The following is a 21,892-nucleotide window of genomic DNA, read 5'->3' as shown; positions in this document are numbered from 1 at the left end:
AAATGCTTGATGCCATGTTCTGCCACAGCAACCACATAATTAGGGCTAATTAGTATTAGTGAAAATACAGAGTTCTCTTCAAACAGATATGAGTTCTGGACAATCAGAATTATACCTTCAGCCTATGAAAGCGAACAATATCTCCATTTTTATAAATTATTGGAAGGGCTTCATAATTTCCACTAAAGAGCAGGCAGGTTAACTTTACATTTGTCTGGTCCACAATTGTTACAACTGAGCAATAATCTGGAAAACACAAACATATTTTACCTTTTAGCGTTTCAAAGCATTTGACAAAATAAGAATATGGTTGAATTCAAAACACCAAACTCTTATCCTTTTAATTAAGCCTTCTGAGAACAGGATCAAAACACAGAGACAGTTTCTTGGCTCTCAAAATGCACTGTCAAATTATTCTGCAAGAGTGTTCCACAAAAGTTAATTTTATAAAGTTTAGTAAAACAAAAATAAAATTCCTAATTAATATAAATTGTCTGGAGGGGTGGTAACTTTTTTATTACTTCAAAGTTTAGAAATCACAAAACAGATAAACATATTCAAATAAAATATAATTTATAAAATGAACATAATTAAAATTAGGGTGAAAACAAAGACTAGAAGATGGTTGAAGCAAATGTGATGAAGAGTCAATATACTACATAAAGATTCTAGGAAAACTGCTTATAAAACCCAGGACTTCACAGTGCCAATGAAATTCAAAGGAACAAACAATTCCTAGAAAATTATATTAACAACAAACTCAAAAGAAAAAAATGAGGATTTGCTAGTTTCTTATAGACGATTACACATTAGAACCAGAAACATATACACTTTAGCTGGCAAAAAAAATGTAATAGTTGGGATGCTATAAAAATGAAAATTTCAAATACTGGTGGTAGTAAAAACTGTAACAGATACTGCCTTTTGATATGCATGTTTCAGAAAGCTGCACACTGAGAAAATGTGTTGACTTCCAGTCCTACCCAGTACCCTAGTAATTACAACATCAAGATAGAAAAGCATAAACCCAGAACAGTGAAGGAAGAGAGGAGAGGGGAGTGAAGGAGCAGGGGAGAAGACAGCAATATGTTTCGGGAAGATGGGAAAACAAAGGGTTCGGGATAAAATGAACAGGGGAGACAATCCAGAAGATAGTATAAAGTAGCTACAATGAAGATGGGAGTCACTGGGATTAAGGGTGGCAGTGAAAAGTAGAGTCAAAATCAAGGTTAATTAAAAGTTTACACATAAAACAACTGTTTCAATAACCATCCATCCTGACCTCTACTGCCCAGGAAAATGATTTCAGGTTGGGAGGCAGAGTATTTAAACCAACCACTTCCAGGACCACATGCTATTTCCAAGGATATTTCACTGATTAACCAGGAAGTGCTAAGGCTTCCAGTGTGGGGTTACCACCCAGAATAAATCCCTCTGCATTATCACAATAGGGGGCCTACAGCCAGATGGGCTGGTCTCTTTTCACCCACCATACAGTGACACTGTCAATCAACGTGCCCTATGAAAATTCTATTTGTCTCTCAGATTTCCCATTCAAGAAGGAGATCAAATAGGAAAAACAATCTTGAAAAAGCACAAAGCTGGAGGTATCACAATCTCAGACTTCAAGATGTACTACAAAGCTGTAGTAATTCAAAAAGTATGGAAAAACAAAGTACTTATATACAAGCAAACAAGATGAGAGTCTATAACCTAAAATAAACCATACCTACATTTTTAAATATAAAGACAGTAAACAATCACCAGATATAGAGCAAAACTGGAAGGCAGGAAGGAAGGAAGGAGGAAAATGGAAAGTGGATGGGAGAGAAAGAGGTGGAGCAGAAGAGAGCAGGAGTGGAAGGATAGGGAAAAAGGAATGGGAGGGGAAAGGGAGGAAGGGGGGGTGAAGGAAGGAGGGAGGAAAAGAAATCTGATTCTGTGAGGAAGGGGAAATAATTTAGAGAACATTAAAAAAAACTTAAAATCAAAACCTTGGTAAGCATCTTCAAAGAGTAAATAATATTACATTCTCATTTCTTAATACATCAGCAGGATCCACTGGAACCAAATTTATATTGAGTTTCCTTTTTCAGTAGCTCTATTTGGGAGGAGTACTGTTTCACGACATTTTTTTTTTCTCTTAGCAGTCTTACAAACTATCAAAGATCAATTTTACTTATTTTTAACAGAATGACACATTTTTTTTTTTGCAATTATCATATGGCTCTATTGTACCATTCTATATAAGTCTACGATGCATTATGGAATCTTAATCATCTATATTCCTGTATCTTGTTTTTGTTTCCAAAAAATGACTTGGTGGACTGCAAAGAACACCAGGGGACCCTGAGAATAGGTTCACTATCTACAGGGTCTTTATAGGGCCACTGCTAGCTTTTGCTGTGCTTTCCTGCAAATTAGAAAAAGCCTCTCCTTTTTCAAATAGAAATACTGCACAACCTGAAGAGCTTTCCAGAGGAAGTTTACTGAGCCCGAGAGAGTAGCAGTCTTGGCTGCACACACACATGTATCTTCGTTCTGGCCTTTTCTTAAAAACCAGCACAAAGAGGGACACATAAGCCACTTGCAAGGCACACATTCCTTCCCTTCTCCAGGCCCTTCCCCTTCCCCATTCCCCCGGGAGTATCTATGTCACATTCAGAGTTAGGGTGGTTAAAGTCTGTGTCAGGTTCAGAGATGGGGTGGGAATGGACTGCCGAGAGACAAAAGCAACCTCAGGGGATGCCCAAAGAGCATCATAAGAGGTATGTGTGTGCCAAGTAAGTGCCTGCTTGGAATTCTGAGTGGGTAAATATGATGGCTCCATGTGCTGTCCAGATTTGTGTAGAAGAGAGCATTCCCCAGCTGCATCAGGACTTGACTGACAAGCCTGAAATCGCCACACTTGCATGTTTTCATGTAAGTGACTCTATGTGGATGCAAATGGCATCTCCTTACATGGAGCATATTTGTACACCGTTTATCTGAGCCATCACATGCTAAATCCCTGTTCCTTACTCTTTTTCTCTTGGCTTATATTTTCTCTTTTGAAAGTATCATCCACGACTTTTAGCAAGTTTAAGCCAAAGAGACTCACCATGAGTTCAAATCCTTTAATATAATAAGATTTTATTAACAAAGAAAGAAGAAAACAAAAATTCAGATTCAAGAAAACAAGGGCATTTTAAAAAAAAAAAAACCTGTCCAGGGGCACCTGGTTGCGTCCAACTCTTGATTTTGGCTCAGATCGTGATCTTGGGGTCTTGAGATTGAGCCCTAGGTCAGGATCTGTGCTCAGCAGGAAGTATGCTTGGGATACTCTCCCTCTGCGCCGCCCCCCCTCCCGCTCACAGATGCAGGCTCCCTCTCTCTCAAATAAATAAATAAAATCTTAAAAAAAAAAATCTGTCCAATAATTTGCTCTCAATAACAAAAACAAATAACAATCTAAATGAAATATTAAATAGCTTTCAGGTTCTTTCAATTAGCATGATTCATGACCAGAAACCAAGCTACCTATTTTAACAAGTACTAACGAGGCAAACTGCTAAATGTTTTATTTTACTGCTTCAAGGAAGTGAAGTGTCTTACCAAATAAATAATCCATCAAAAATGGCTACATAAAATAATAAAGATACTTTCTTTCCCAATGCCTCATTTTAACTCATTCCCAAATGGAGGAAAAACAACTTGTGAAATTACAACTTACAACTTCATATTTTAATAATGAAATTACAAAACTAAAAGATAATAGTCCATTTTCTTGATAGCTAACACTAACACCAGCAGGAAAGGCATGAAGAGTAGAAAGAACTTTCATAAATCAGTATTCTCACCTTATCTACCAAAATAGTACATTTAGGTGCTAATGTAATATAAAAATAAATATAAATTACTTAAAACATATTTTAAGATATTAAAATAGATATTTAAGCTTGTCAAGTCTTGACTTTATACTTTAGAGTAAGACTTCATATGTAAACTGCTGACATAGTATTTACTTTAACTCTTAACTTCATGTAACCTGATATAAATCTGGAAAAAATAACAAATGATAAATTAAGTCCTATATTCTGCAATCTTGAGTAATTCACCTAATTTCATCAGCATGATTAAGTGTAAATTGCCTTGGAGTTTTATAAGGGAAAGCTGGTAATTCATCTAATCAAAGAAGCATGCATGTATAAATTATACAATCCATAAAAAAATTCCTCCATGAAAGTTGTTTCACCTCCTTGTTATCTACTATAGCACTATTTATAAACCAATCAGTATTTCAGTAAGTTTCCATTTGTATAAAAGTTTATTACTGAAACACCCAAGTAAAAGTTATGAAAGCAAATCACTGAATCAAGGCAATATTATATACTACAATCTTACTAATTTTACAAGGAAACTTTACTACATATAGTAGCACTCGCTTTATTATGCTGGTGTGAAATTATATAGATTTCCCCTCATGTTTTAATTATATTTAAAAAGGTAATGAAAGGAAGGAAAAGAGAAGCATAATTATGCTAGAGATATACATATTAACACACACACACATACATATATATACATATACATATATATACACATACAGATTAAGCACAAATAGAGGGGTGCTTGCATGGCTGAGTCAGTTAAATGTCTGACTCGTGATTTTGGCTCCAGTCATGATCTCATGGGTTCTGAGATCGAGCCGCACATCCAGCTCCGCGCTCAGAGGGGAGTCTGCTTAAAGATCTCTCCCTCTGCCCCTCCCCGCACTTGCGCTCACATTCTCTCTCTGTCTCTCAAATAAATAAATAAATAGATCTTTAAAAAAAAAAAAAAAAAACCCACAGAATAGACAGGCATGTAGGCTGATATTCTCTGAGTTCATAAATGTTATTCTGGAGTTTTACATTTTACTCCACGTACTGAGCAACCACAGTAAATGGTATTCCTAGGTATAAGGATTTATAGTAATACTTAGCAATGATCTCTATCTTCACAGAGTTTATATTAAAAATAAGAAAGACAAACAATTAGAATAATTTGTTAAATAACTATAAAAGTATATTGATATTCAGCAATAAAAATGAATACATGCTACAACATGAATGAAACTCAAAATCATTATGTTAAGTGAAAGAAGCCAGAAGTAAAGGCCACATGCTGTATGAGTCTCTATATGAAGTATCCAGAAGGGGACAGAGACAGAAAGCAAATTAGTATGAATATTGCAGATGCATGCAACATATTCCTGTAAGTCTTAACAAATACTGAAATGATAAATGAAGAACTAAAAAACTGAGCTTAACAATAGGACTGCATTATTATATCTCTAAAAAGTTCATGTGGAGATTGTAGCAAATGCTCTAATGATTAAAAATTGGACATCTGAACAGTCCTCCTCTTAATTAAGGAGAACTATCACAGGGTCACATACTGGGAGAAGAAAATTCATCTCAGGCTCTCTGTTAAGTGTTGCTCCGTAGATCTTTATATACAGGTATATATATTATACGTGACTTATACATCGCATTATTTAATAAATTATTTTGAAACAAGTGGGCTGCCAACAAAAAGATCATTTTGCACTACATACAAAACAAAATTCCAGGCAATATATGCGATATCTGTTTTTAAAAATATAAAAGAATTTTAAGAAAATATAGACCACTACTTTTCAGATCTTGTATTGAATGGGTAAAAGCCTTTCTAAACAAAATTATGACTCCAAATTGTAGGTTAAACATTTGTATTTCAAAGACCATCAGCACTAAAACTAAAGTGCTGGGAAAAGCATCTTAACAGTTATGACAAAAAAGAGATTAATATCATTAATACCTGAGAAGCTTCCAGAAATTGCTGAAAAAGACAACCAAACTGAAAAAGAGAATATATTTTGATTTCCTCAATCATGATGTGTAAAGTGGTGGAAAAGTAGTAAACTGAAATAGAAGAACTTAAAAATGCAGATGGAAATCAACACAATTTGTAATTTGAAAGTAATTTTTGTGAACCTAAATATTACTAGAATCCCTTTGACCTGAGAAGTAATGTAGCAAAGCATTCCATTGATAGCTGCTTAAAACATTTTACCTGTAATAATTCTGAGTACATCTTTCAAAGACCAACTGCCAACTATATTATAGTTCTATCATATAAATAAGGTTACTGATTACATATATGTTAAAAAATCAGTTTTACCCTATATAGAAACCATAAATACAAAAAATACTTTTTAAATTATGGTCTAGAATATAAACAAAGTGTACACCACAAAGTATCCTAAGTCTTTAATAATGATCCTTGAAAAAGACTGCTACAAGAGCATAAAATTATGCATCAATATCCTGCAGACATTCCATTACTTAAAATTATATTTAAGTCAACTTCTTCAGCAGTTAGCTTTTCAAATTGAAAAGTTCACATTTTCATTATAAAAGTCTGACAACTGTTGCTGCAATTCCAAAGTCTGGAATGTTGGCCTCTTCTTCCTCATCTATCAACACCCAATTTATCCTCAAAAGTTCAGCTTAAATGCAGTTTCTCTTAGAAGACTTCCCCCTGTTGGCATTAATCTCTCCATTCTCACTCCCAAAGCACTCTGCTTATTTCTTAAGCTATAGCATACAACAGTGCCTTAGCCAGTTGATTAAATTTAGGTCTTCCTCATCTCCCTCACGATAAACTCTCTGAGAGTCTATCACTTTATCACTATGGACAACAACTAAGTCCAATACAATGCTATACAAGGCTGGCAAAGAAATCGTTTAATTGAATGAATAAAAGCATGTAACCTAAGTTTTAAGAAAGAATGAGGAAATGGTCCTGATTTTTATGCTCCATTAAAGCAATTCAAATTATAAACTAATGAAACATAAGGGTGATTTTCTAAATTAGCAGGCTAATAATTTCTTAGAGGAAAAGGTCATAAAGGACAGAGTCAGTCCTAGGATATGAACTGAAAGCCAGATGGAGACCTCAAGCTTCATCACAGTCATTCCTGAATATAAGCAAGCAAGCAATACAAAAGTTCAGTGAGAGGGGAAGAAAGATCTTTCTCCACCTTCCTTTTCCAAGTGGAAACCAACTTCTTACTGGCATGGACAAAACAGCAGGAAATAGTAATGAAGAGAGGCTTAGCTCACCTCTCCAAGGCCTTAAAGAGATAAGTAATAACTAACAATGCCCCCTAGATGTCTTCCCATTCCTGAAAGATAGCCAAGCACTTGCGAAGAGTCTTACCTCACTCAACTAGACTTAATTTTTTAGCTCTTGGGAAATGGAAAACTCCATGCCTGCCCAATCCACAACCTCCATCCTTTAGAATAGGTAAATCCATTGTTCAACTTTAATAAACTCAAAAGGATGGTATGTTTTACAATGAAGAGTCTATCTTATATAGCCAACAAGTGGAGAAATAAAAGTGGAGAAATAAAGTCTTATAAATTGAGGAAAGACTAAAAAATTGAGGAAAGACTAAAAAATTGAGGAAAGACTAAATTAAATCATGAACTGTTATAATCATTGTATTGTAATTATTATCTGTCTTAAACATTCCTTGAGTGTAGAAAGTGACTTAGCTATCTTTGCATTTCCCACTCTAGTATAATACCTGGCATATAAAAAGTACTTAATAAATGTTTGTTGAATAAATGAGCAAATAAGTGAATGAAAAAACAAAACTATATTTATTTATTTATTTATTTATTTATTTATTTTAAAGCAAAACAAAAACAAAACTGAACTATTGGGACACTTCATCAAGATAAAACCTTCTGTACAGCAAAGGAAACAATCAATAAAACTAAAAGGCAACCTATGGAATGGGAGAAGATATTTGCAAATGACCTATCTGATAAAGGGCTAGTATCCAAAATCTATAAAGAACTTATCAAACTCCACACCAAAAAAACAAAAAATCCAGTCAAGAAATGGACAGAAGACCTGAACAGACATTTCTCCAAAGAAGACATACAGATGGCTAACAGACACATGAAAAAATGCCTAACATCACTCATCATCAGGGAAATCCAAATCAAAACCTCAATGAGATACCACCTCCCACCAGTCAGGGTGACTAAAATTAACAAGTCAGGAAACGACAGATGTTGGCGGGGATGCGGAGAAAGGGGAACACGTTTACACTGTTGGTGGGAATGCAAACTGGTGCAGCCACTCTGGAAAACAGTATGGAAGTTCCTCAAAAAGCTGAAAATAGAGCTACCCTACAACCTAGCAACTGCACTACTAGATATTTAACCAAAGGATACAAAAATAGTGATTTGAAGGGATACATGCACTCTGATGTTTATAGCAGCATCAGCAATAACTAAATTAGGGAAAGAGCCCACATGTCCATCAACTGATGAAGAAAGCAGCAGTATGTATATGTACACACACACACACACACACACACACACACAATAGAATACTGCTCAGCCATCAAAAAGAATGAAATCTTGCCATTTGCAACAATGTGGATGGAGCTAGAGTATATTATGCTAAGCAAAATAAGTCAATCAGAGAAAGACAAATACCATAAGAGTTCAATCATATGTGGAATTTAAGAAACAAAACAGGTGAACATAGAGGAAGGAAGTGGAAAAAAAAAATAGAGAAGCAGGCAAACCATAAAAGACTCTTAACTATAGAGAACAAACTGAGGGTTGCTGGAAGGAGGAGTGTGAGAAGATGGGGTAATTGGATGATGGGCATTAAGGAAGATACTTGATGTAATAAGCACTGGATGTTCTATGCAACTGATGAATCACTAAATTCTACCCCTGAAACTAATAATACATACTATATGTTAACTAACTTGAATTTAAATAAAATCTAAAAAAACCCCAAACCAAAACCCAAACCAAAAAACTTCCAAAGATGCATTATCAATTTTAAAATATAAAAAATATAATTCAACATACATGTAATTTTACATCATACTAGATGCTTTAATCTCTCTTCGATGATTCATAAGTGTCCTGGATCTTATAGAACACCAATGAGTTATGAATTATTCAGTAATTAATAAATTCTTTTTAATGTGGAATATGGAGTTTGTTACACTTTAAAAAATTAAAAGACACTGGGGCGCCTGGGTGGCTCAGTCGTTAAACGTCTGCCTTCGGCTCAGGTCATGATCCCAGGGTCCTGGGATCGAGCCCCGCATCGGGCTCCCTGCTCTGCGGGAAGCCTGCTTCTCCCTCTCCCGCTCCCCCTGCTTGTGTTCCCTCTCTCGCTGTGTCTCTCTCTATCAAATAAATAAATAAAATCTTTAAAAAAATAAAAAAATAAATAAAAAATAAAATAAAAAATTAAAAGACACTATATAATCATTTAATATGCAACCAGTATTACTCATACAAAACAAAATAATCAAACAATAATGCTACGTGACATTAATGTATATATATCAAATCATTCTCCTAAGTGAAAATATTTTTACACAACCAAAAATAGCGTTCTAGAGTTAGCTGGGATGTTCTACAGACAAGGAAAAGAAAAACTCCTAGGGCCCTATCCCAAGAACTAAAAGAAAACAAAATACATAGGGTCTCTCAAAAGTCCAATGTTTTGGATACTGCTCTAAGAAATTTGATTATAATGCTCAGTTTGTGGCTAAAACAGGTATCCTTTTATAAGATAATGAACAGCAAGAGAGAGATCTGCTTCTTGAAACATTGTAACATCCAAAATTGTTCAAGTTTAATCAAACTGCTTTCCAAAAATGGAGAATTTTAATGGGAGGCAGGTATGAAAACCAAATAATTTTGGAACATAACGCATTCCTGAGGTTAGCTAGGGAGCCACAGGCAATATGCCACATTATGTGGCACCAAAAGACTGAGACCTGTAGGGTCCCAGAGTTTGAGGAAAGAAAAAGAAAGTGGAGGGGGAGAGATAGAGGTGGACAGTCAAAAAATGACAAAAATATTTTGGCTATCCTCTCCCTTCCTCTGGACTCAAATATTAGAAAAGTAAGCACAAACAGGGTTCCCTCTACTCCTCCCATTTGCTCATAGAGCAAGCAGGCATTATGATATTAATAACAAGCAAGCACGAGCCACATACTATTAAGTCTATTATCTTACTTAGCAAGAACAGACAATAAGAACAGAGTAAATGTGTCTCAAGCTTAAAAAAATGGTAGGCTATTTCTTAAAATCTGAGACAAAGCTAAAATTAAACTTAATAGGCATTAACTAAAAAAATATCAATGTTACCTGTGTAAGGCAAAAAACTTACGTACCTAACTCTGTCTAGCCAGCTCTCTGAAGCATAAGTAAATGTGAGGCTTTCAAAGATAATTGCTATAAAATCTCAAAATCCTAAGGCAGCAATGACCTTGTTTTCCTACATAAAAGAGGACATATTATGTACCCCTGATGAATCATTATCAAAATCAATTTTGATGATACAATTATCTTTTACTGAATATTGTTTCCATAATTTTTGAGAAATTCTCGGTTTTCATGATGAATCTTATCATAATTGAATAAGAATGTAACTATCTATATTGTCCTTTTAACAACAGGACTGATAGACTTCTATAATAAAAAGCTACAACTCTCCCAAGACTGAATATAAAACCTGGGAAATAAGCATTTGCTACCAGAAATAAGACAGCAGCATGCTACAGGTCATATGTAATCACTACTAGTATGAAGAGGAAAGTCTTCCAGAAAAATTTTAGTCAAGAAGTACAAATGCTAGAGTGTACCAAATAGCCTCAGTGGCACTGAATTAAAAATTTATAAAATAAATTTTAGTGAAAAAATTCTAGCTAATGATATAGAGCAGAATAGACTTCTTTCCATTTACCTAAATTTGAGCTGCATAAAGGTAATTTTCCTCCATATAACTACTTATGTACAGCTGGATGTAATATTTAAGATTTGGTCCCATATTTGCAAAATAATACTGCTTTATGTAATACAAAAAAGGCACAGGTGTGGATTGTTCCTGTACATTTATTCTGGTACATCTCAGTAGTAATACTAATGAAGTTGATCCCTTCCTCAACACGAAAAGAGCTATTTGTCTGACTCTCCTACAGCATGTTGAAGGATGAGTTCTATCAGTAGAAATAAAAAGTTTAACTAAAGTTATGTAATAGATAATTTTAAAACTTTACCGTCTTGCTAGCAGTAAAGACATCTCACTATATTTTAAAATATACTTTAGAGTTTCAATGAATTTGTGATAAAATTGATGATCTTCATTTTAATTTAGTATCTCAGAAGAAGTAGAGAAACATATTATCATTGTAATAACAGATGGTTTATTACTACTCATGAATTTTTTTATTAAGGGACTGGATCCAACTACACATATCTGATAGAGATATAAAATACATCTGAATATGTAATAAAAATTATAGTTCCCCAAGGCTTTCATTATAGACACATGATTTAATAACATTGTCAGAAGAAAACATGATTATAGACAATTTAAAATTAAAATTGAGTCATCAATGTTTTAAAAACAGCTATCATTTTATTCTATACTACTATCATTTGTTATTTTTGAATACACTTGCTGATTAGTAAAAACTTTCGGTGACAAGAATTAGTGACATATCAAGCGCAGAAAGTTTTTAAATTCTATCTTCTACCAAGTCAGGTAGAAATAATTGGCAGTAATGTAGCTTATTCCTAAATTCAGCAGGCCAATGAGAGCCACCAGATAACACTCACAACTGGAAGAGGATCATAGTGATCACACCTTTATAGCAAATCTACAGAATATTAAGATTCAGGAGACAATAAACCTGATGATGCAAACAAACCACCAAGATGAAAGTATGCAAATATATGTTGAACAGTATGATAGCGTGGAGAATGTAGACTGTAGGAAAAAGTCAAATGAAAATATTTGAGAAATAAACACTTAATAACTTCTCTGCTTCAACCTTACTGTTTAACATTCCCTTTCTGCTAAAACAGAAATCACCAGAGTTTTCAATAAAACATCCCTCTGCAGCCTTCAGACTTAGTTACCACCTATTTCAAATTTCTCTGGATTTCAGTCTTCACACAGTCACTTTCATAGAGTAAGTCTTCACATTCTGCATTAACAAAATCCTCTGACTACATGAAAATAAGATGTTCCCCTCACCTCCCACTAAAGAGTATACTTCGAGTTCACTCCACAATAATAAAATTTATATATATATAATTTAATAAAAGTATTTTTTAAAATATAAACTCAATGAGAACATCTTTGTTGTAGTAGGTAAACTACACGCAGTAGGCATGCAGTAGATAAAGACAGAATTTCATCAACAACACTGTTTTGCGTTTTTAACATCTCTAAAATATGGCTACATCTAGAGCGCCTGGGTGGCTCAGTTGTTAAGCGTCTGCCTTCAGCTCAGGTCATGATCCCAGAGTCCTGGGATCGAGCCCCGCATCGGGCTCCCCGCTCTGCGGGAAACCTGCTTCTCCCTCTCCCACTCCCCCTGCTTGTGTTCCCTCTCTCGCTGTCTCTGTCAAATAAATAAATAAACTCTTTAAAAAAAAAATATGGCTACATCTTAAAATTGACAGTGAATCATAACTTAATTGGCAGAGCTTTTCTTGATGATACATACATAATGGTGCTTTTACAAATGCTGCTTCAGGTTAGATTAAATAGATTAATAACTTAAATTTAGTTGAACTGAATTAAACTAAGGTAAAGGTATATGGTCTGTTTACTATATTAACTCTCTGAAAACTGAAATTCATTTTTTTGATTCTTTTCTATGTCAGTATCTAAAAGCTTTTATTATTATACAGAATTAGTAGGTTATATCTTAATTTATCTTTAAAAACAACCAAAGTACTATGCCTTTTGACTGAGGTGCTTAATTTTTTTACATTTGAAGTAATTATTGATAGGAAAGGACTTACTACTGCCACTGTGCTAATTGTTTTCTGTCTTTTAGCACTTTTGTCCTCCTTCGTCCTTCCCTGATTTTTTTTTATGTAGTGACATACTCTGATTCCTTTCTCATTTCCTTTTGTGTATCTTCTGTAGGTATTTTCTTTGTGGTTACCATGGAGTTTACATAAAACATCTTAAAGTTATAATAACCTATTTTAAGCTGATAAATATTATATATAAAAACTATACTTCTACTCCTCCTCACATACACTTTGCTATTAATGTTATAATTTGTATCTTTTTATACTGTGTATTCATTAACATGTTCACAGGTAGTTATTTTTTATACTTTCATCTTTTTTAAGTTCTATACCAGAATTAAAAGTGATTTATATACCACCATTATAGTATTAAAATATTCTATATTTGTCTATATATTTACCTTTTCTAGCCTATTTCATATTTTCATATGCTGTCATGTTGCAGTTTAGCATCCTTTTCTTAATTTAGGCTTTGGAATCTAAAGATGACACTTATTTTATAGATGAAAATAGCCAAAAAATATGCATCCATGTTGTTTGGCAATTATAAATCAGAACTGAGGGGCACCTGGGTGGCTCGTCACTTACACGACTGACTCCAAATTTCGGCTCAGATCATGATCCCAGGGTCCTGGGAAAGAGCCCCACATTGGGCTCTGTGCTCAGCGGGGAATCTGCTTGAGGATTTTCTCTCTCTCCCTCTCTCTACAACCCCTCCCCCAACTCACCTGCAACCATGCACGTGCATGCGCTCTCTCTAATAAATAAATCTTTTTAAAAATAAATAAATCAGAACTGAGCTTCTAAGACTTAACAGTATTGAAGGAGCTATGTTTCTGAAACCAATAAAGCAGTTTCAGTCCATTAAAATCTTCACCAATTTTAATACCTACCAGTTCCTTTGCTTAGATATGGAGGCTTAAAGAACTTCACAACACCATAGACATTGACAATTGTACCACCCTTAAGTTGATTCAGGGGTGTATATATATAATGTGTTGCTGGAACCTAAGAAAGAGAAGACAGTGAATACATCAATACTAAGTATTTACATTTTAGAATAATTTTATGATTAAATTTTTAAATTAACAACCAATCTAATTGCATTTTTTTCCTTTTAAGTTTCTAAAAAGAGGATATAGCCTGAAAAAAAAAGGAAATGCAGAGCTTATAAAGAATACTATACAAACCAACCAGGTTTTCTTAGAAAGAATTCTGATGATAAATTATGTAATTTGTACACAATTCTAAGAAATTCAATTTAAGAGATTTTGGTTCTGGATTTTAACTTTAAGTAATATCCCTTCAAAATTTGTGGTATATATTTCTTTTTTTTCTCCCTATATTACTATAAAGATTTTACTTAGGCCTAAAGAGCCAGGTTTTGATTGTAAATGGTATATACATTAAAAATGGTAAAAATAGAAAAGAAAAATTATCTGAAATAATTGTACATAAGTTTGGAAAGAAAGGGGAAAGTGATTTACACGGACATATCTGCATATTAGTCAAACAATCCTTAAAAGGGTTCACATATCTGGCCCCATCACTCATCCATCCCACCCACAACTGGAAATAAGGTTACTACCTACCACACTACGAGTTAAAACTTTAAAAATCAAATCAAAATGAGTTAATTGGCTTTTTCAAGGAAGCTGATACTTTAGTTCAAATATAAGAAAGGCAGTGCTGAGAAATCTTATCAAACCTCGATATAAAAAAAGTTGTAGCTCATAAATGATGGAAGAAAAATAATGGTCAGCATATGGGACAGAAAAGAAAGATATGTGCTCAGCTGACAAATAACTAGATCCAAGACATTAAAGTTATGTCCCTAATGTACAGATGAATGCGGCAGGCCAGCACAGCTCAGTGACACTAACCATTATGGTCATCCATGTAATGTACTTGGTAATTCATGAACAACAAACAACTAACTTCTTGATTATAATTTGACTTTCCATGTAAATAGACCAGTATATATGTGCAGATATTCCAAATAAAAGAACAACCAGGTATTAATTACTTGGTAAATACAGAACTCAAATTTAACATTATTAAAGGTAGAGATTTTGTTTTCCCATTGTATTACTGTTTTAAAATTAGACTATAAGTGGATCTCATATATATATACATATATATATGGAATGCATATATATATGTATCATATATGTGTGTATCTTTATGTGTGTGGGGGGGGTGAGTATTTTAAGTTAAATTGAATATCATCTTACCAAAGACATTGATTCTGCAGAAAAATCCCTTACAGATTTAACATAAACCTGAAAACAAAAAAAGAGGATTTACTTGTATACAAACAACCTCCAATGTGATTACAGACCTTTAACTGCACCAAAGCTACACACTTAACTGTGTAATATTCAAATTCACTAGAATGGCACAAAATTATGGCTTACAAATTAAGACTAACATGTGCAAAACTGTCTAAGTTTCAGTCTAACCCATTAATTTCACAATATCACAGGACTACCCCTAGCCCATATAATGCCCTTGTGGATACTACAGAAAAACAGGCAGACGGTGGCCTGCAACCACAGGACTTGGCCCAACTCTACTTCTCTGACAGCCTTGACCAAACTGGTGGTCTCCATGTGTGCACATGTGTGCACACGCACACACACACAGGGCTGTGGGAGGAGGGGTAAAGTGGGAGGCAGAGAATGATCATCTCTGTAAAAAATAAAATAGAATGAAATCAGTTTTACCTAAAAAAGGGCACTTGATCAATTTAAAGTGAAATCAAGCAGACCATCAAAAGGGGCTGATGGTGTAAGAGCAAAGAATGAGATCAGGTCTAGAGTACCTATAAAGTTTTAAAAATTCTATTAATAAATAAATATTTTTAAGGGATCTTTCTTTTCTACCTGGAGTCATTCTAAACATAAAGCCAAGAAAAGAATTTTTGCTTTAAACTTAAAATATTTAATTAAAATAATCCAGTCAGACTAAATAGTTTATCTGCAGATTTATAGATATACTGCTCCTTTTCCATCCCCTTAGCTCATTAAAACCACAAATGATTGGACTAAAAGTTACACACTTACATAAACAGTTGATTTGAAGTCCTCAAATGCTTTCAAAAATAAGCAATGTTTACCATCTCTGCTTGTAGATGAAGATGCTGACAAGACAGTAAATCCAGCTACTGCAATGGTATCCTACATAGGAAAAAATGGTTTTAAATCATCAAAATATCTGTAATTCTGAATGTCATATAAATTCTTATATTATTATTTAAAAACAGGAGTAATTTCCATAAAATGAAAAACTGGTTAGCCTAAATTTGTTTAATGCTTCCTGAATATAAGATTGAGACTACTACTTCCTCGAAAAGGACATCAACAATGTAGCCCTAGACAAGTATAATGTCTCATTTCATTGACCAGGAAATCACTAACTAAATCACTCAAAAATTTTTATTTATTTAGTGGGAGTTCAAAAATCAATGTTTATCTCAATTTATATGAATAAGTTTGCAGAAATAAACAATGAGATAACAGATGACCCAACAGTATTAAGAATGAAATTTAAATGAAACTAAATGTCAGAGTTGAGAAACTACATTGAGAAAGACATGCCATTAGTATAAAAACTCCATATTGTCACAAAGCTAATACTTGTGCATATAAATCCAGGGTATGAGACATAAATAAGAAATTTCCATTGACATACTAATAAGAAAAAAATATTTTCTATCTACTTAGGTTTATAATAGTAATAAGAAGCCAGTCCCCATTTATTCTTGTTTCTCTCATTCTTTAGTTAAATCTCCTTTTCTTAATTTCCAAGTACCGGAACATACACATTCAGCAAATTTTGTCCTGCTGCACTATACATATATAATATGTAATAATATATATTATATATATAAAATTATCCTACTCTTCTAATTTTTTTTATTTTTTTTTTTTAAGATTTTATTTATCAGAGAGAGAGAGACAGAGGCAGGTAGAGGGAGAAGCAGGCTCCTTGCTGAGCAAGGAGCCCAATGTGGGACTCGATCCCAGGACCCTGGGATCATGACCTGAGCCAAAGGCAGACACTTAACTGACTGAGCCACCCAGGCATCCCCCTACTCTTCTAATTTTAATACCAAAATCTTAAGATACATAAAAATTCCTGGGCTTTAGGCAGCTTCCTTCAATAATCCTAATTTCTACCAAACAGAAGCCTCCCGCGTTACTGACTTTTGCTTTGCACATGCGAGAAAGGGTCTGGTGTCAATCCGCATTTAGATCCATTAAACAAGGCTGTGAATACCTTGTAGGCAGGGGTCACGTCTCATGTCTTTTTTTTTTTTTTTTTAAGATTTTATTTATTTATTTGACAGAGAAAGAGTGTGTGCGCGCACAAGCTGAGGAGCGGCAGACAGAGGGAGAAGCAGACTCCCCGCTGAGCAAGGAGCCCAACGCGGGACTCGACCCCAGGACCTTGGAATCATGACCTGAGCTGAAGGCAGACACTTAACCAACTGAGCCACCCAGGCATCCCTAGGCAGTTTTAAAGGGGAATAAAATAAATAGTAAGACTGCTTCTGGAATAAATTACTCTTAAAACTGAAAAATAATGCTTTCAACTGACTAAAAATTCTGATTTAAATGAAAACGAGATTTTAGTCAAAGATTTAAAGTTGTTTAATCAAACTAACAGGGGAAGATAAACAGAAGTAGGGGAGTTTATCAGTTCTATATTCTCTTAAAAGCACAAAAAAAATAACCTATCTCATTTTCTATTTTACTTAAAAATGTCTTAAATATTATATGGAAGAATACACAAAATGCAAGTGTTGTGCAGATGAACATTTTTCTATTTTTCTTTATAATCTAAACTTAAGTATTTATTTTATGATGGAGAAAACATTTTAAATAGAAAAAAATCACTAAAAGAAGGACATCAGCATTCATAAGAAAAATTTTTTCAAAAGATTAATTCTATTTTAATATTAGCAATACAATTCAGTAAAACGTTATAATAAAACTTTTCCTCTAGCACAAATTTGACAACATAGAAATAACCAAAAATATTTACAAAAACTAATGTTTAATTTATTATATTTCTAAATATGAACTTACATTTGAATATACCTATATAAATTGCATGAAAGGCCCTCAGTGATCCCATCCCAATCAACCTGGCCTGTTTTATTTCCATATACGTCTATTCAATACTATAAAAATCAGATTCTCTTATATTCGTAGTGCTTTTCCACATATATTCTTTGCTTATTCTGAGCCCCACTAGTAATAGCATTTTTCTCTTTTGCATATATCTAATCCTATCTATCTTTTAAAACCTGGACTGTAACTGCTTTTCTTATGAGGTCTATCTTAGATTGTCTCTCTCTGAGAAAAATAATTCTTCCTTCCTCTGAACTCTCCTATGCAGTATTTTAATATTTTTCATTTGTGTGTTATTTACAAGTGCTTCTTAATGTTTTTAATGCTCTTAGAAGTCTATAAGACCCCTGGGACTAAGAATGTCTTATCTACCTTTATATCCCATAAAAGAGACAGTAAGGGGCTTCTGTTCATAGTTACAAGTATATGTTGAATAAATTAATACTGGTAAAATTAAAGTACAAACCTAAACAGAAGAGAGAAAAAAATGGCTCTTAGAATCCAGTTACCATGAATTTACAAATTGTAATAGCTTTTAAATTAATTCAAATGCACAGAGGATAAGAAAGATAAACATATAATAGGCAGTATTAGTTTATATAAACACTCATTAGACTGAGTTGAAAATGAGATTTAATATGCATTGTTCTAAGTTCTAAGCTTCTGAAAAGAGCATACTGAAGCCATTCAAACAAGAATAGGAATTACACAGTTGAGTGCTAAGAATGCATTCTGATATACAGAGTAGGTATTTATTTCAATCTGCTGAAAAGAAGTATTAGGAAACCAGCCTGAGAGAATACCATATTACTAAAAGTGATAAGCCTTTATCAATATCTGTGCAGGAATGTTCTAAAAATAAAAACACATTTGGTATACCTGAAATCTTTGAACTAACTCAGGATACCAGATATCAGCAAGTGGGTCATTTTCCTTTTGTGTCATTTTTCTGTCACAGTGTCTTAAAGGAGTGAGACTTTGTCATTAAACAATTTCCTTTTTGGTTTAGCCAAGAGGAATATTTCTACCGCAAACCAGTTTCAGAGAAAAATCAACGAAAACAGCACAGGTTTTTTTAACATAAAGAAGCGTTCTTAAAAATCAATAACAAAAAGGAAAAAAAAAAGCAGACAACTTATTTGCATATTAACAGATGTCATTTTTACATGCTAATATCTTATAATGTAGAACATAATCAGTGGTGGAACAAGAAACAAATCAATACGTGACTAAAAAAATGTGAACTACAAGACTAGCATATTAACTTGCTAATTTTTAATTGAGATTGTAAGCAAAATTCTCAAGTTGTTGCACTTTTAGTAAGCAGGAAAAGGACACAGAAAATATGAAAAAACTGATAATCCAAAAAGAAAAACACTTATCTGACTTTAACAGGCATTAAGTAATTTTTATTATACTCACCTTGCAAATCCTGTTATCATATTTTAAAACACTGATTAAGAGTGAAAGACTGCAGGGAGAAGCCAGGAATCTGATGTCACTGGTAACAAAGTGACTGAGAGAAAATGTTTCTCTAATATAAAGAATGTATTTTATGAGTGTTAACATCAATTTGGTCATGGAATTTAATTGGAAGTAATATAGATAATATTAGCATAAAATCCAAAATCTTTAAATGGTTTACAAGTCACTATATGATCTGATGCCCACCACCTCACCAGCCACCTACTATGTGACACACCCTGGAATAGTGCCTTTTGTAATTTTTAGCATTCCAGGCTCCTCAATCTGGGCCTTTGTATATGTTGTTCTCTTTTACTAATCAATCCACTCTCCCAGTACCCATCTTCATTCTTTCTGCTACTTTTCTGATTCTACTACTCAATCTCAGTCATATCACATCTGGCTAAAGTAATTAATTATGTAATAGTTGTTTAATTCCCTCTGCTCCACTGAGCACTGTCCCATGATGGCAAGGTCCATTACCCTCTTATTCAGGACATCGAGCACAGAAGACCAAAACATTCAACAAGTATCTGGACAATTAAATGAATATGTGAATATTATATACACATATATATATATAAAATACCTTCATTAAATCTTAACTAAACTATACAAGTACTACAAAACTTATTTCAAAGAATCTTAGCATTTCAGAACTGAAAACAGGACTTTAGAGATCACATAATCAAACACCTTCATTTTTCAGATAAGAAAATAAGGGCGAGAGAGGGTAAATGAACAGTCTAAGGTCACATTCAGCTAATTAGTTGTAGATCAAGACAAGAATCAAGATCTCCTAATTTCTAAGACAGGCACTACTCTACAACATCTTTCAGAACTAAATCTCACAAGGAAGGAAAACAATGTATTGACAAATGTCTGTAATTCCGATGGTTTTGTGATAAAATATTTTTTAAACTTTCAAAATACTTTGAAAAAGTCTTTCCCCATATTTTATGTCCATTTATTAAATGTTAAATCTTACTTTAAAGGAAAGCTAAAACTGAAAAAAGTGTCTCATACGGAAAAAGGTTCAATTACAGGATATATATTCCTGTAAAATGTATCATTAGTCTAGCAAAGCAAGGATTAAAATTTTGTTAAAAATCATTTTAATGTTTAGGATTTTTTTTTTTTTTTTTTTGGTAATCAAATGTGGAGCTAACCTTAATGGAATAAGCCAGTGACAAAGAAAGGTTTAAGAATTGAATTAGAAAATCCATTCTTCTATATAAAAAGTTTTACCTCGGACTTTCAATAATTTTTAACCTTACTACTATAAACTCTAAAATAAATAGCCTATTTAGACCTCCCCAATGATCAGCATTCATGGATTTTAAACCCAGAAAGATTTTAAATTGTGACCTCAGTCTTCTACCATTATATTTTAAAAAGGAAAAACTTTGACTTACCATTATTAACATTCTCTGTTATCTGACAAGTACTAATTAGCTAGTGTAGTTCTATTCTGTTTTAATGAATACCTATTTAAAATATATTTCAATTGCAGAAACACCTTTCATATGTCAGTTAGGTAAAATACAACTATCTCATACATTGTACATGTTTTGTACATGCATTGCACGTGTTTTTCTAATTCACTGTATTATAACCCTTTTATTTTGTTTCCAAATAATAATTTAATATAAGAATCTTAAAGGAAAAAGATAAAAATGTATTTAAAATATAAACAGATCCCTAATATTCAATACCATGTATTTATTTTTAAAACCCTTCTCTAAAGATGTCCAAGATATGCTGTAAAATAAAGCAATTTACAAAACATGAATAAGTACTGTCATTTGATGAAAAATGTGCATATATAAGCTTATCTACATGCATATATAGATATATACATACATGCATAAATATACAGATATACACACACACACATAAAAGCTGGAAAGGTGCAAGATAAAGAAGCAGTGATTTTATCCAATTTTATCACAGTAGGCAATGTGAGTGGCTTCAGAGGAAAAGGGGCAGCTTCTGCTTTTCTGGTTATACCCTTCCACACAGCTTGAATGTTTTTTAAAACATTCAAGACCAGTCAAAAAGACCAAGCAAAAAGAACAAAATCTTCTAAACCAAATTATTTACAAGATCTAATCCAAGTCCATACTATCTTCCTGAGGCAGGAAAAGAATACAGTTGTGGAGTTAGAGTAGTATCTCTACTTACTACAAGTTCTATAACAATACTTAGGATATTACATTTGTATGGAATCTTATAGATTACAAAGTGCTTCTATACATGTTTATCATTTGAGCCTTTAGTAACCCTCCGCAGTGATGGTCATTTGTAGTTTTATGAAGATAGCCACTGTAAAGCTAAGGTTTGTTATAGGACTTCTCACTAAAAATAATACAGGATTTTTACAAGACACTAATTTCTAAT

The 21,892-nt window shown here is 33.3% G+C and overlaps 1 protein-coding gene across 7 annotated transcripts in view; it reads right to left on the bottom strand.

Annotated features, from left to right (window-relative positions):
* Positions 1-21,892, bottom strand: part of POT1 (protection of telomeres 1) — an 83,402-nt gene that overhangs the window by 40,544 nt on the left and 20,966 nt on the right. For all 7 annotated transcript variants that reach the window (XM_032401645.1, XM_032401647.1, XM_032401644.1 and 4 more), the window contains 4 exons: positions 15,956-16,069; positions 15,125-15,172; positions 13,784-13,898; positions 116-246 (listed from right to left, as the gene is read on the bottom strand). In XM_032401645.1, coding sequence (XP_032257536.1) covers positions 116-246; positions 13,784-13,898; positions 15,125-15,172; positions 15,956-16,069 — 408 coding nt within the window. The remainder of the gene's footprint in view (positions 1-115; positions 247-13,783; positions 13,899-15,124; positions 15,173-15,955; positions 16,070-21,892) is intronic.

The sequence above is a fragment of the Phoca vitulina genome, unplaced genomic scaffold, assembly GCF_004348235.1.
Source record: "Phoca vitulina isolate PV1807 unplaced genomic scaffold, GSC_HSeal_1.0 scaffold4, whole genome shotgun sequence".
Classification (NCBI taxonomy): Eukaryota; Metazoa; Chordata; class Mammalia; order Carnivora; family Phocidae; genus Phoca; species Phoca vitulina.
The sequence above is the reverse complement of the archived record's forward strand: the minus strand, read 5'-3'. Positions and strand labels throughout refer to the sequence as shown.